At 42.1% G+C, this 16,586-nt stretch overlaps 1 protein-coding gene across 3 annotated transcripts in view; it reads right to left on the bottom strand.

Moving 5' to 3' along the window:
• Positions 1–13,910: 13,910 nt before the first annotated feature.
• Positions 13,911–16,586, bottom strand: part of Ggt7 (gamma-glutamyltransferase 7) — a 28,207-nt gene continuing 25,531 nt past the window's right edge. Inside the window, exon 15 of one of the 3 annotated variants that reach the window (XM_057780592.1) lies at positions 13,911–15,096. In XM_057780592.1, coding sequence (XP_057636575.1) covers positions 15,034–15,096 — 63 coding nt within the window. In that variant the 3' untranslated portion in view covers positions 13,911–15,033. The remainder of the gene's footprint in view (positions 15,097–16,586) is intronic. The other 2 variants (XM_057780591.1, XM_057780590.1) reach the window with 2 other exon arrangements.

Here is a 16,586-nt window from a genome sequence, read left to right as displayed (position 1 = left end):
CTCCAAGAGTGCTGATTTTGACTTTAATAACTTAATTACCCTGTTGTATTTTGCATTTGCATTCTCAAAAGTCAGATTCAATTATTATTTGTCTAGCGTCTGAATTTAGTATCATTCTATTTACTGCTAATGTCAATCTTTGATGTGGGATTCCTCTCTGTATGCTGTGAATATGTTTTATTACCTTTTGTTAATAAAGAATCTGTTTAGCCAATGGTTTAGCAGAGTAAAGCCAAGTGGGAGATCTGAACAGAGATATAGAGAGAGATTAGGCAGAGTCAAGGAGATGCCATGTAGCTGCCAAAGGAGAAAGACGCTAGAATGCCAGCACCTTACGTAGGCCACAGCTTTGTGGTGATACCTAGATTAATAGAAATGGATTAATTTAAGATGAAAGAGCTATCTAGAGAGATAACTAAGCCATTGGTCAAATAGTATTGTAACTAATAAAGTTTCTGGGTGATTATTCAGGTCTGGGCAGCCAGGGAATGAATGAGCAGTCTTTGTTTACAAATCTTTGTAAGAAATCAGTTAAGGTTTCTTTTGGGTCTTGTACGACTTTAGTAAATGACTCAATTTTCTTTCCTACTTCTTCAATTCTGTCCCAAGCATTCAAAGCTGCTGCGTGGCATAAAGTCAGGGGGTAGCCATCATATAGAGATTGCTTTTATACATTAGCATAATCTCATCTCAAAGAAGTTGGTCTTGTGAGATTTCCATACCTCTGTCCCTACTTTGTTATTCAGTGTTCTTAGCTTTATCTTTCCATCAAGTCCTCCATTGTAATTGAGGGCCAGGCTCCAAAACTGCTGTAACCAAGTCTCTCCAGTATGGAGGGATAATTCTATTATGAGTTGACCAAGAGTTTAACATCTGCTTCACAAAAGGTGACTGCATGCCATCTGAGACTACTGCTTCCTTGAATCTCCTTAAATAAAACATTTGCACAGGATTCCAGTCTTGGGGACTTCTGTCATTTGGCAGGTCCTGTAAGGTGACTGGATGTATTAAGTTTGGTTGTTTGAAAACCTTAGATGTTCCTCTCTAACCTTAAAATGCAATGCTGAAATTGATTCTCCTTTAAATTCTTCTTTCTGGATCTGAATATCTCTTTTTTTTATTTATTATTTATACAATATTCTGTCTGTCCATGTGTCTGCAGGCCACAAGAGGGCACCAGACCTCATTACAGATGGTTGTGAGCCACCATGTGGTTGCCGGGAATTGAACTCAGGACCTTTGGAAGAGCAGGCAATGCTCTTAACCACTGAGCCATCTCTCAGGCCCCTGGATCTGAATATCTCTTATCAAAATAATTAATATTATGATAATACCAGTTAGGTTAATTATCCCTTCATTTCATTGATTTAATTCTTCCAATTTTAAATCATGCATTGCATAATCATACAGAGACCTAACTCTCTCCATTGTAATGGTGTTTTCCTTTTTTTTTTAACATGGGAAAAACTCTCTCTTTTAACTAATTCCTCCCTTTAAGAAATCCCAATTTTCTCACCAAATTTGCTGTCAATGATGGTGAAGATGTGAGGCTGACTTCTGCTGAGTAGAACAGTAGACATCTGAGTGGGTTTCAAGGCAGATCTCTAGTTTGGCAGCAGCCTGAGAAGTGGGGTTCAGGGAAAGCCCACAATCCACCAGGAGAAAAGAAAAGAAAAACCTAGCTGACAGGCTGCTGACTATGGCTGTGTGTAGCTCTGGTCTGTGCCATTAGCTGCAAAGCCACAGGCAAGCAGCTTTTTTTATGAATTCGTGCCCTAAAGTCGGAAGCCAGATGTATCACGAGTTCTAATCAGTCTTGATAATAAAAACCCAGAGTCAGATATTAGGGGGTGAAAGCTGAAAGATCAAAGAAGCAGATCAGCCAGAAATCCTCAAACCAAATAGGGAATCCTGTCTCTACAAGTCTCAGACTGAATGTGCTGAGCTCCTGTCTCCTCCCACCTTATATACCTCTCACCACCCAGCCATATTCCTTCCTGTATCCACCTCCCTAGTGCTAGGATTAAAGGTTTGTACCACCCCTGCCTGTCCTCTATGGTAGCTAATAGCTAACTCCACACTCTGATCTTCAGGCAAGGTTTATTTGTTAGATCACAAAGAAAATATTACCACATATATACAATAAAATGAAAAAAATTACACATGTACATTATTATTATTATTATTATTATTATTTCTGGTTTTTCGAGACAGGATTTCTCTGTGGTTTTGGAGCCTGTCCTGGAACTAGCTCTTGTAGACCAGGCTGGTCTCAAACTCACAGAGATCTGCCTGCCTCTGCCTCCCGAGTGCTGGGATTAAAGGCATGCGCCACCACTGCCCGGCTGTACCTAATTATTTTTGTGGTGGCAGGAACTTGAACTCAAGGCCATGCACATGCTAGACAATGCTCTCCCACTAAGCTATATCCCTGGTGCATCTAATAAGTCTTTTATTTATGTTCCTGTGGTACCACCACTCAGATCAAGTTGCAGATCAATCAACCTATAAAGTTCCCTTTTGTCCCCTTCCAGTGAATCTCTGTCCCATTAGAGGTAAGAATTTTTTAAACTAATTTCTAGTATCATAAGCTTATTTTGTCAATTTTTGAACTTCTTATAAACAGAATATGTAACATGCACTCTTTTGTGTTACCCTAAAAATGTGACGCAGCAAACGGACCACTCTTGGTTATGATACAATGAATGAACTGCTTGGTTAATCAGACTTCATCCTGCAGAGACGGGGTTCTGACGACCAGCAGCCACCACCAGTTAGAAATGACGTCATTCATTCATCCAGCAGCTCCACAAAAACCTTCAGAGGTGTGAAAACTCTGAAAGGTTCCAGAAACTCAATAACAACAAGAATCCCATTTTTCAGTTTTAAAAATGGATAAAATTTGACTACAGACAAGCCTCCAAAGAAAATAGACAAACGACAAATAAGCAAATGAAAATGTTTAACTTCAGGGGGAACTGGTGAAGTATAAATCAAAATCACAGTGAAGGATCTGGGGAAACAGCTCGTGGAAAATGCAAGCATAGGACTTAAGTTTTACTTTCCAGCACCCATGGAAAAGGCCCAGAGAAATTGTTTGCACCTGTAATCCTGGTGCTGCGGAGGCAGAAAAACAATTCCCTCGGGCTTCATGTCTAGATAGTTTTGTAGAGTGGGTTCCAGGTTCAGTGGGAAACTATCTTTAAAAAAAAAAAAAAAGACAGAGAGTGATAAATGAAGAAACTCAGCTTCTATGCTACACACACCACACACACACAATGCACAAATTAGTGCTCATGTACACAGCCACAATCACAATGAGAAACTGGCTGAAATATAGCTCACTTGCTAGTGTGCTTGACTAGTATTCAGGAAGGAATCTGAGACTGATCCCCAGCACAGCAAACATCTGGAATCCCAGTACCCAGGAGGCTGAGGCAGAAGAGTCAGACGTTTGAAGTCAGCCTAGACTACGTGAGATACTGTCTCAAAAGGGTGGGGGGAGGGGGCAGAAAATAACAACTATCAGCAAGGACATGGAGGAATAGGAATCCTTATGTATTATGAGTGGGACTATAACTGTGGAAAACAGCCTGATAATTCCTCAAAAAGTTAAATATGGGATTATTACATGATTATTAGCACTTCCATCCAATTTAAGATATTTATCCAGAAGGAAAAAAGTGGCCTTGAAAAGATCTCTGTACACTCATGCTCACGGTTGTTATGACAACCAAAAATGGAAGCACTTCACGTGTCCTTCCGCAGATGAAGAATGAGCAGAGTGTGGCTTATATTGTGAAACATTACTCAGCCTTGAAAAAGAAGAGGCTACGAAGATAATGTGTGCTTGACATAAACAAAGCCTTAAATTCAATTCCCAGCACCAAAAAGAAAAGAAAAAATAAAGTTTGATACATGCCACAGTGTAGCTGAACCTTGATTTTTTTTTATTTTTTTTGGTTTTTTGAGACAGGGTTTCTCTGTGGTTTTGGAGCCTGTCCTGGAACTAGCTCTGTAGACCAGGCTGGTCTCGAACTCACAGAGATCCGCCTGCCTCTGCCTCCCGAGTGCTGGGATTAAAGGCATGCGCCACCACCGCCCGGCTGAACCTTGATTTTATACCAAGTGAAAGAAGCTTAAAAGAACAAATATTGTGTTCCTCTAATTGAGGAAGCACAGTCAATTCACAAGGACAGAAAGTAGATTACTGGTTCCAAGAAGCTGGAAGAAGGGGGACTCTAGAAGCCTTTCATGAGTGCAGGGCTCCTGTTACTGAAGGGTGATGATGTGGGTGGCAGGGTAGAGTTAGATGGTGCCTCTCTCTCTCTCTCTCTCTCTCTCTCTCTCTCTCTCTCTCTCTCACACACACACACACACACACACACACACACACACACACAGGGAGAGAGAGAGAGAGAGAGAGAGAGAGAGAGAGAGAGAGAGAGAGAGAGAGAGAGAGAGCCTAAACTATCATCAACCTCCACCTTTAAGACAGGGTCTCACTATGTAGCCCTGGCTGGCCTGGAACCTGCAGAACTCTCTGCCTGTCTCTACCTCCCAAGTGCTGGGACAGAAGGTGCTCGACACCATACCTGGCACCAACTCACTCTTTATTATTGCATTGTTATTATTTCAATTATACGTATATTGTGTTGGGGGAGTGCAGTGCCCACAGAGGCCAAAAGAGGGCATGGAGTTGCTGTTACAAGTAGTTACAGGCCACAGGATGTGGGTGCTGGGAAACGAATTCTGGTCCTCTGAAGAACAATGCACATTTCTAACTGCTGAGTTCTCTTTCCAGCCTCCCATAAAAACAAACAAACAAACAAAAACAAAGCCTCTTAATTTCATTTTTTCTCTTAATTACACTTTAAAACTGCACTTTAGAAAATTTATTTTGCAGGGCTGGAGACATGGCTCAGTAGTTAAACACTGACTGATCTTCCAGAGGACCCAGGTTCAATTCCCAGCACCCACATGGTGGCTCACAACTGTCTTTGACTATAGTTCCAGGGGACCTGACACACTTACACAGGGAAAACACCAATTCACATAAAAATAACATTTAAAAATTTATTTTGCATGTATGTATGTCTGTATGTGTGGGGTCATGCTTGTGCAAAAGTGTGTGTGTGGAGATCAGAGGACGACTTTGTGGAGCTGGTTCTCTCCTTCTACCATGTGGGTTCAGAGAACAAACTCAGGTTATCAGGTTTGGGGGCAGGTGCCTTTACCTGCTGAGCCATCTCACCAGCCCCTAGTTTTTGTTTTTGTTTCTGTTTTGAAAGTCTCATGTAGCTCAGGCTAGCCTCAAACTTGCTATGTAGTTGAGGATGACTTTGAACTTCTGAACCTACTGCATCTACATAGTAAGTACTGGGATTGATTACAGGCATGAACTACCATGCCTGGTTTTGATCATCCTATTTATATTTTGTTGTCTATCTCTTTAAACTAAAGTTGATGAGTTTTTAGGATGTCCAAGGATGCAGGGAGTTGAGGAGATAGGGAGCCACTTTGTAGGCAGAGACTGCTCGTTCGTTTCCCGACTGCTCAGATCCAAAAACATCACACAGAAACCACATTAATTACAACACTGTTTGGCCAATGAATTAGGCATGTTTCTAGCTATCTCTTACATCTTGAATTAACCCATTTCCATTAATCTATGTATTATTAGCCCAAGGCTGTGGCTTCCTGGTAAGGATCTGGTGTCTGTTTCCTTCTGCAGCTACATGGCATCTTCTTGACTCCTCCTACTCTCTTTATATATCTCTGTTCGGATTTCCCACTTGGCTTTACTATGCTAAGCCATTGGCTGAAACAGATTTTTTTATTAACCAATGGTAATAAAACATATTCACAGTATGCAGAGGGGAATCCCATATCACCTCTTCAGCATCTATGCAGGTAGCAGGATTATAAATACTTCTTGTCCAGGGGAAGGCAGCAGAGGAACAAAGCAGGCCATGAGTTTATTGGTGATTATCCAGGAGGATGGTTAACGGGTCAGAACTGAAGCCAAAGCACCCAAGGCAGATTCTATCTCTTCTACCTATTAGCTATGTGGCATCAGGAAGATTTACCCTCCCGTACAGGTGAGGAAACGAGAGCCAAAAGGACACAAATCATGTGTCCTACATGGCCCAGGGTATTTTCTCTTCTATCTTGTTTGTGAATGATGTATGTGTGTGTACATGTATGCACGTATGTGGAGGCTAGAGGTTGAGGAAGGGTGTTCTCAAGGGCTGTCTACATGTGTGCTACATGAGAATGCAGGTGCATGCAAAAAAAAATTAATTTGGGATTTAACTGAAAACAAGAAATGATGGCCAGCAATAAATCTGCATCTTGTGTGGGGGAAAAACAAACAAACAAACAAACAAACAAAAACAAATGGGGTTCAAAGAGCAACATCTCACTGTTTTCAGGGTTCACCATAAAAAGGCCAAATGATAAGGCCGATATGTTTAGTTGCCACCTAAGTGGGCACCATTCACTAGGCAAACATTGCACTGTTAATTCATTGATAGGCAACTCATTGACCAATAGGTGGCAGGAAAGGGCCTTGATACACAGAAAATGGAGGTGTGCCTCCTTAAGGGAAGGATTACTTTGTATAAAATTTATACTATAAATGCTTAATGTGGGCAAACAGTGGAAGAAAGAATTAAAAATGGAAGAATTATAGTGATCACTACATAACTCAAAAACCTGAATGGTATCAAGAAGTGACCTCCCTGAAGGTAGGTGATCTTAGAATTCAAAGATCAGTTTTTAAATATCCTGAACATTTAAAACTAAAAAAAAAAAAAACCAAAAAACCAAAAAACAAAATTATTTTAGGTGTGTGAGTGTTTTCCTTACATGTATGTATTTGGATCTCATTCATTTAGTGTTTGTGGAGGCCAGAAGAGAGCAGCAAATTCCTTGGAACTGCAATTACAGATAGTTATGAGCCTTTGTGTGGGTGCTGAGAGCAACCAGTGATCTAAACCCCTGAGCCATCTCTCCAGTTCCCTGAAAAATTTAAACTTCAAATAGCAAATAATACAAAAGGCATCAAAGTGTACAAATCATAAATCTGATGAGTCTTCACAAAAGGCACATGTCTAATCAGCATGTATATGAAGAAATAAAAAATGGGCTGGGGAGACTGCGCAGCAAGCAAAGGTGCCTACTACCAAGCCTGACGGCCTGAGCACCATCTCTGGGACCATCCAGGAGAAGGAAAGAACCAACTTGTGCATGACAGTGCCTGAGCAGGAATGCACGCATGCACGCACGCACACACGCACGCACGCACATTTAGAAAGAGGAGAGGAGAGAGAGAAAGAGTAAGGGAGAGGAGGATGAGCATGAACATGCATTATGAGCGCCATAAAAGCCCACTCAAGTCGCCTTCTAGAAATTACTAGGACTCTCCTTGGGATAAACAGCATTCCGACTTCTCACTCCACAGACTAGGCTCCACAGTTCGGCTTTATATGCTGTAAATGGAACCACACAGAATGGAGTCTCTGAATCTGGTTTCTTTTGCTTGGTCTTTATATTTTTAAGATTCATCTATATTGTTGCATGTAGTTGTAATTTACTCCATTTTGTTGCTGGATAGCATTTTACTATGTGGATATAATATAGTTTCTCTGTTCTGTGGCTGCTGACTGCATTTGAGTTTTTCACTCTAAGGGTATTTTGGGTTTGTTGTGTTGTGTTTTTGTTTAAGACAGTGTCTCACTATATAGCTCCAGCTGGCTCAGAACTTACTGTGTAGTCTAGACTGGCCTGGAACTCACAGAAATCCACCTGCCTTGGCTTCCTAAGAGCTGGGAGGAATGTCTGCCCTACCGTTCTCTGAAAGAGCAGGTAGTGCAGCTAACCTGAGACATCTCCCTCCCTCCCTCCCTCCCTCCCTCCCTCCCTCCCTCCCTCCCTCCCTCGAACAAGGCCTCATTATGCAGCTCTGACTGGCCCAAAACTCACTATGTAGACCAGTGTGGCCTCAAACAGAGATCCACTTGCTTCTGCCTCCTAAGTGCTGGGATTAAAGATGTGCACGACTGGTGTGGGAGGTCCTTCTGTATATGTGTCGCTTTTATTGGTTAATAAAGAAGCTGTTTTGGGTCAATGGCTTAACAGAGTAAAGCCAGGCTGAAAGAGATATATATAGAGAGAGAGTAGGCAGAGTCAGGAGACACCATGTAGCCACCAGAGGGGAAAGACATGAGCTACCACCTGGAACCTTACCAGCAAGCCACAAGCCTCGTGGTAAAATATAAAATAATAGAAATGGGTTAATGCGCTGGGCGATGGTGGTGCACGCCTTTAATCCCAGCACTCGGGAGGCAGAGGCAGGCGGATCTCTGTGAGTTCGAGACCAGCCTGGTCTACAGAGCTAGTTCCAGGACAGGCTCCAAAGCCACAGAGAAACCCTGTCTTGAAAAACCAAAAAAAAAAAAAGAGAAAAGAAAAAAAGAAAAGAAAATGTAAAATAAAAAAAAAAGAAATGGGTTAATGCTAGATGTAAGAACTAGCTATCAATATGTTTAAGCTATTAGCCAAACAGTATTGCAAATAATATAGTTTCTGAGTGATTATTTTGGATCTAAGTGGCCATGAATGAACAAGCGACCTCCACCTACAGATTGGTGGGTCAATGTGGCCAACTAAATCCACTTAAAACCTGAGAGAGTTTGGGAAGGAATTCTAGACACACACATACACACACACACAAAACCAGATTTTGATACAGCTTCTTGCTCTGTTGGGGGGGGGGCATGCAATTCCCTTAAGAGAAATCTTCCTGATTCAGCAGTAGCAAGAAAAAACAACCAAACAAAAAACTGTGTGGTTTCAAAATGGTGGCTCTTGAGCTATGCTGCTAGCACAAACTTTGACTTTTTTCAGGAAACTAAGCATTTAAGTGGGGTTTGTGAGCAGAGTGCCACAACTTACTTAATGGCAACACAGACCTGCTGTGACCTGACCCTGGATCTGGGCAGAGAAAATGGCTCTCAGGCAGGGAACATGTTTCTGCCATGTTGGACTGGGCAGAGCCAACAGGCAGTGCCATGGAGTTGGTCCTAGCCATGCCTGCTTAGCATTAAAAGAAGCCGTTTCTGGTCAGAAAATAATTACAGATACACAATAAAGACAGATTCAGATAAAAAAGACCTCTAAATGGGTCACAGTGTTGGATAAATGTACATAGGCTTGGGAGAGAAAGGAAAAAGAATATAGACAGTTACAAAAAGAAGTAAATGTTTTTTTAAAAAGGTAAAGTCTTTAAAGAGACAGAGTACAGACAGTCAAAAATTAAGGGAATAAAGAAAAATAAGCCACTTAAAGATGGAATATATACAGAGATTCTGGATTATATGTAATATTGTGTTTTCTTTAAATTATTTGACTGTGAAGGAGCTAACAACAGAGAAACATTTCATAGTATGGGTTGCTAAGCTCAACCAACATATATATTTTAAAGGTTTATTGACTTCAAAATTTGTGTCTAAGGATATGTTGCTTTGGAAAAGAGATTCTTCTTTTGTTTTCACGGAAGATGGCAGATTCCTTCCAGACTAATGTCATTTGATGGACTAAGACCTCCTGAAAGGTCGCCGTGAACAGCCCCCCCCCAAATTACTTTGTCTAACAAAAAGCAGGAAGCAATTTGGAGAGAACTATGCCAAAATTCCTAAATATTGTTAATAAATGTTTGTTTACATTTAAAGGGGGCATATGTTATAGATATGAATACTTTGCATTGGTATGGATCTTGGTTATTGATACAAATTTTAGATTAATTTTGTTTTATATATTTCTGCTCTTGACTAAAGTATTGTGTTTGTGCAGCTCATTTAAAAATTAATATAAATTAAGAAATACAGGTTGCCAGGTGGTGGTGGCACACGCCTTTAATCCCAGCACTCGGGAGGCAGAGGTAGGAAGATTTCTGTGAGTTCGAGGCCAGCCTGGTCTACAAGAGCAAGTTCCAGGACAGGCACCCAAAACTACAGAGAAACCCTGTCTCAAAAATCAAAATAAATAAATAAATAAATAAAAAATTAAAAAGTTATTTTAAAAAAAGAAAAAATACAGGTTAATAGTCATCTATAATAGTAAAGCTTGTAGTCATGTTAGTGAGGTTTTCTAAATGTACAGAGATATATTTCAGATGGGTAGAGATTCTTCAAATCTTTCAGAGACCTTCAGAATATGGCATTTAAAATGTTTTAAGAACTTAGAACTTTTCCTGGCAGCACCAATAACTTCAAAAGGAAGATGGTTATCGAAGAGGCTCCTTATGAATGGAGTTGGTTAGCCATTTGGACAAGAAACTGCTATTGTCTGCACTGCTTGATGGTATGCTGTATGAACTGGACATGCAGGACCCACAGAAAAATGACTGTTTAACTTGCCTAAAGGTGAGACGATCCTTCAGGGTTCCTGCTTCATGAAAGAATCTGCCAGACATTCTGCAGGACACAGAAGGAAGTGACTAACAAACTGCCAATATAGGCGGAACTGTCTTTGAAATTTCCTGCTTCATGGAAAAGTCTGCAGGACACTTTGGGCCTGTAGGCTGAAGAAGGATGCCCCAACAGTACAGAAGAACTTTGGGTGACTGTCCAGGCAGCAAGATGTCTCTGTCAATTCTAGAGTTTTGGAAGTTGCTTACAATGCACTTCCTGTTAACTTAGGTAATACTGCATTCTTTTGGGGTCTTTGACAGAATTGAAGAATAGATAGTTATAATTATAGTTTTCCTTAGCGATGATAAAAGATAAAGTAGATATAAATATTTTAACTGTAATTCTTGCTTGATACCTGTTTTGATATATGTAATTTTACTATGTTAAAGTTAAAACCTTCCTTTTCATTTAAAAAGAAAAGGGGAAATGGTGTGGGAGGTCCTTTTGTACATGTGTTGCTTTTACTGGTTAATAAAGAAGCTGCTTTCAGCTAATGACTTAACAAAGTAAAGCCAGGCTGAAAGAGATATACAGAGAGAGTAGGCAGAGTCAGGAGCCACCATGAAGCCACCAGAGGGGAAAGACACGAGCTGCCAGCTAGAACCTTGCCAGTAGGACACAAGCCTTGTAGCAAAATATAAAATGGGTTAATGCTAGATGTAAGAGCTAGCTAGCAATATGCTTAAGCTTTTGGCCAAACAGTATTGCAAATGATATAGTTTCTGAGTGATTATTTCAGGTCTAAGCAGCTGGGAACGAAAGAGTGGCCTCCGCCCACTCATGGCCACACCAGGCCTCTAAATTTTTTATATTGTATTTACATGAGATATTTTTCCTCATTCCTTATTTTTTGACCTCTTTGTATTTTTGAATCTGAAGTGTGTCTTTTTATAGACACTGAACTGCTGGATCTTATTTTTCTATCCAGTCTGATGAGGTTCCTTGATCAGATTGTTTTATCCATTCACATTTAATGTAACTGTTTGACAGTATTGGGGCTCAAGCCCAGAACTTCTTACATACTGGACAAGTGCTTTGCTACAGAACTACATCCTTGGCCCCATTCCCATTTATTTATTGACCTCTTGCATCTTTGAATGATGTAACTGACCCATATTATTTTCTTCCTCTTGTGAAAATATCTCTGAATTAAAAGATTTCTAAGAATCTGGCCTATAGAATTGATTAGTGCAATAATGATCATTTAAAATGCTCCCTAATATTAAGCAAGGGTCAAGAGATCCTGAAATAGCTGACTTCACTTGGTAGAGTGCTTACCTAGCATGTACGAAATCCTAAATTTAGGTGTGGTGGCACAAGACTGTAATCTAAGCTCTTGGGAGACGAGGCAGGAGGACAGAAGTTCAAGGTTGTCCAAACTGCACAGTAAGTTTGAGGCCAGCCTAGGACACTACCTCAAACAAAATGGTAAGGGAAATACCAAAAATTAATAGGCAAGTACTTTTAACCTTAGGTTATTTGAGGCTCAGAGACTATTGTGACATTCTTCAAAGTTCCAAGTTTCTTATTTTATTTCATAATTAGTCTTAATATGAGGCAAAATTTCCAAGTTTCTTATGCCATTACAAGACAGCACAGTGTAAATCAAATGAAGTGGTTAGGAGTGGGTCTCAGAGAACACCGACCTTGTCTTTCTCATCAGTGTCTCCTGTTCCATGGGCAATGCATGTCAGTGTAGACTCATACTGAATTTAATGGGATCAAATTTAGTGCTCCACATGCTTCATATACTAAATAATAAAGGGGGCTTTCCCTTCCTTCCTACCTTTCTTCAATTTTTTTTTTAAAGGATTTATTTACTTGTTATGTGTATAACATTCCTTCCATGTCTGCCTGTGGGCCAGAAGAGGGCACCAGATCTCATTACAGATGGCTGTGAACCACCATGTGGTTGCTGGGAATTGAACTCAGGACCTCTGGAAGAGCAGTCAGTGCTCTCAACCTCTGAGCCATCTCTCCAGCCCCTTTCTTCAATTTTTTTGAGGGCACTTGCTATGTAGCCCAGGCTGGCCTTAAAGTTATGATCCTTCTGTCTCAGCCTTCAATATACAAGGACAGTATTGAAACAAACTTCCTAAATCATCACAATTTCATTCAAGCTAATATTCAAGAATCTTAGCTGGATGCAGTAGCTCATACCTATAATCCAAGCTCTTAGGAGGCCATGGAAGAGGACTGCTGTGAGTTCTTTCTAGCAGCAGAGGAAGGGGGAAAGGTGGCATTTGTGAAATTATAGTTCCATTTTTACTTTTTAAATATAATCTATAAATGTGCAGAGGAAGGAAGTTGGAGGAATATGTGCTGAGTTATTGATAGTGCTATTCTTGCAAAGTGAGTTCTTTAGGACAGATAAGCTATATCATACATTTTTGAAATGCTTGACATTTGAATAATTGTTACATCTGTCATGTGCATACGAGGCATAGTATAGAGCTTACTGTGTTGATATTGTACCTTAACTTCTCTATATCATTAGCTTGTTTTATATTTTGTGGTGGTGGAGCTTGAACCCAGGACTTTGTGCATGTTGGGAAAGTGCTCTACCACTAAGCCACTTCCCACTTCCCAGCATCTCTCACCTTACTTAATGTTTGTCTTGTTTAGGACTGAAATCTAGGACGGGAGAGATGACTCAGCTGTTAAAGGCTAGGCTCAACCAAAAATATAAGGGCTGAAGTCTAGTACCTGAAATATAGTGACTAATAAAACACAATGTGGTGGTTTGCATGTGAACGGCCTCCACGGGCTCATATGCTTAAATACTTAGTCTCCAGTTGGTGGAACTGTTTGGGAGCAGGTTAGAGGAGTTGTGTTACTAGAAATGGGCTTTGAGATTTCAAAAAAATCTCCCAGCAATTCCTGGTGTTCTGTCTTCTACCTGCAAATCAAGATGTGTGATCTCAGCTGCTGCTTCAGCCACCTGTGGGCATTCCATCACTCTGACATCATAGACACTAACCCTCTGGAACCATAAGCTCAGTTAAATGCTTTCTTTTTAAGTTGTCTTGACTATGGTGTTTCATCACAGCATTAAAAGTAACTGATGCAGCTCGTACAAATGACATTATCTATGAAAGATACTTGTCTGTTGTGTGAAATATTATTGTTCATAACGAATAGCTCACCCAGTAGTTGTGAAATTGGTTAAGAACACAAGTTGTAGAATCAGTCATCCTGAGACTGAACCCATGTTCTTCTGTTTAATAGATAAGAAACTTTGGACAAGTCCTTTAAACGACTTTTTGCCCAATTCCCACCAATAAGGATAACAGTACCTAATTCATGAGGTTTGTGGCAAAGATTAGGCAAGATCAACCCCAGAAAGTGCTTAGCATTAAATGCTTGATAGATATCTACAACAAAAGTTGTTATTATTTTTTTATTACCAGTACAAGTTTTGGAAACACAACCCCTACAAAGTTGATTCCAGGTTGTCCTGGTGTCACAGGCCTCTGAGACAGGATGAGACAAGGTTTCCTCTCTCACTCCCACTTCCAACCCCACATGTTTGAGCACTTGGTCCCTAGCTGCGCATGCCTTGACATTTTTGGAGGTTATAGAAACCTTGGGGAGGCGGGGTAGGATCTAGCTGGAGGAGGAGGATCTCTGGAGAATATTCTCGAGGTTTAATTACTGACCCCTTCATCCCAGTGTTGTCTCTACTTGCTGATCTACCCAGGTGCAAGCAAGCTTCCCTGCCACAGCTCCGAGCTGCTGTCGTCATGCTGCCCCTGCCTGAGGGACGAGATTCCCTCGAACTGAGAGCTAAATGAAATCCTTTCTGCCTTAAGTTGCATCTTGTCAGGTGTTCTATCAAAGCAATGAGAAAGCAATCACCACATCAGTTAGACAGAGATCAAGCCAGAGTCGTGGTTAAGCAATATTCTTTCTTTAATTCCCTTTTGCAAATGGAAGCCCCTGAGCTGATACCCACCCCCACCCCTACCCGACTGCCTGGGAACCTTCAAATGCAAGGCCCCTGCCTAAACCTGGTGGAAAGGAACGATTACCTCTCCCTATGATGGCCTATTTTAAAAAATCCTAGTCACTTAAGAAATGGGGCCAGGTACAGGAGCTGGAAGACAAGGCCTAGGTCAGATCAGTCTGAAGGTGTCGGGGTTGTGAGACCCTTGAGAAGGGTTTGCAAGCACATCCCTAAGCTCAAGGGCAGCATGGCTGTGAGAGGAGAAGAGACAGACAGACAGTCTGACTCCTCAAGGTCCTGCCTGCCTGGTCATGGACACTGACGTCACCATTACCACCAAAAGCCTCCAGTTGGAGAATTTTCCAGTTACTCTGGGATAGGGTTTGCTAAGCATCCCCTCTGGCCCCTGATCTGAGGCATCCGTGGGGTCCCCCTGAGACCAAACCTGGGAGAAAGAAGGACTCTGGGGACATGCAAAGGCGGGGAGCAGAGGTCCCGCCCACCCCAAGCTCTACAGGATGGTGGCTCCGGCTGCATCTGGGCTCCGAGGGTCCTTCACACCGATGATGAAGTTGTTGGTTCTCCGACTGCCGTGGACCCAGGATAAGACATCTACCTTCTCCACATGGTGACCCCTGGCTTCCAGGAACTCAATCTCTTCCTCGGTGAACTCACCTGGAAACCATCCCCCCGGCAAACATGCATTTGGAGCACTGACTCAGGAACCTATGATTAGATCTGACTCAGTCTGGACTATCGCCACAGCAGGAACAGTGTGATTTTGCATAAACTGCTTTACTTCAGTGGGTCTCCTTGTCCTCCTACACAAAATGGGAGATTATAGAGAACCCACTACATAAGGATTACCAAGCTCGGAGCCTTACATACAGACAGGGATCAATGACGGGTAATCACTCTTTTTGTTTGATTTTTACAGACAGGGTCTCTTAATTATGTAGCTCCAGCCGTCCTGGAACTTGCTATGTAGATCAGGCTGGCTTCAAACTCACAGAGATCCGCCTGCCTCTGCCTCCTGAATGCTGGGATTAAAGGCGTGCGCCACCACACCCAGCCTCAGCACTCATTTTTAACAGCAAAAGGCCTGGACTCTATCTCCAGGTGTCACCACTGCTGTGTGGGTTACCGCATGATCTACTTGACGGTCATTCACCCAGTCCTGTCTTCTTCACAGCTTCACGCACTGGCCAAAGGCATCTTTCTCCCGCTCTCTGATAGGTCTCGAAATAAAATTCAAAGTTCACCTCTACGGCCCACCACCAGCTGGGACCCCAGTCCCTCTCTAGTCTTCTGACTTCCTTCTGTTCTCTACCTTGTTTAACTCACTTCCAGCCATACTGCACCCTTGCTGTCTCTTAAGGACAAGGCCTTTGTCCCTGCTAGCACTCCATTTTGGAATGCTTTCCCCTGGTTGTCACAAAGATGGCTCCTTTACTTCATTCCTGCCAAAGGCATCTCTTTGAGAATCTCCCTGTTATCTAGAATATTAGTCTCTGCCAGGTCTTCCTCCCTTCCTCCCTTCCTTCCTTCCTCCCTCCCTTCCTTCCTCCCTTCTTCCTTCCTTCCTTCCTTCCTTCCTTCCTTCCTTCCTTCCTTCCTCCCTCCCTCCCTCCCTCCCTTCCTTCTTTCCTTCTTTCCTCCCTCCCTCCCCCTCCCTCCCTCCCCCTCCCTTCCTTCCTCTCTCCTTTCCTTCCTTTTTTTTTTCCTTTTGAAATAGGGGTCTCATGTAGCCCTGCCTGACCTCAGACTCCCGATGTCCCTACTAGCGGAGATGCCCCTGAACTTCTGATCCTCCTTCCTCTACTACCGGAGTGCTGGAATTCAGGGCAGCACAAGCTTCAGTTTATATGGTACTGGAATAGAGCCTGGGGCCTCATGTACTCTGGGCAAGCACTCTACCAATGGTGCTATGTCCATAGTCATATCCGGCCATTTTCTTTGGTTTTGTTTGAGACAGAGTCTCACTGTGTATCTTTTGCTGGTCTGGAAGTTGCTATGTAGACCAGGCTAGCCTTGAACTCACAGAGCGTTGCCTGCTTCTACCTCTCAAGTGTTGGGATTAAAGGCGTGTACCACTGCACCTGGTACCCCCTGCTTTTCCCACAAAGTATTCACTATTATTCCTACTGATTGGCTGCAACCCTCTC

The sequence above is a fragment of the Chionomys nivalis genome, chromosome 9 (assembly GCF_950005125.1).
Source record: "Chionomys nivalis chromosome 9, mChiNiv1.1, whole genome shotgun sequence".
NCBI lineage: Eukaryota > Metazoa > Chordata > Mammalia > Rodentia > Cricetidae > Chionomys > Chionomys nivalis.
The sequence above is the reverse complement of the archived record's forward strand: the minus strand, read 5'-3'. Positions and strand labels throughout refer to the sequence as shown.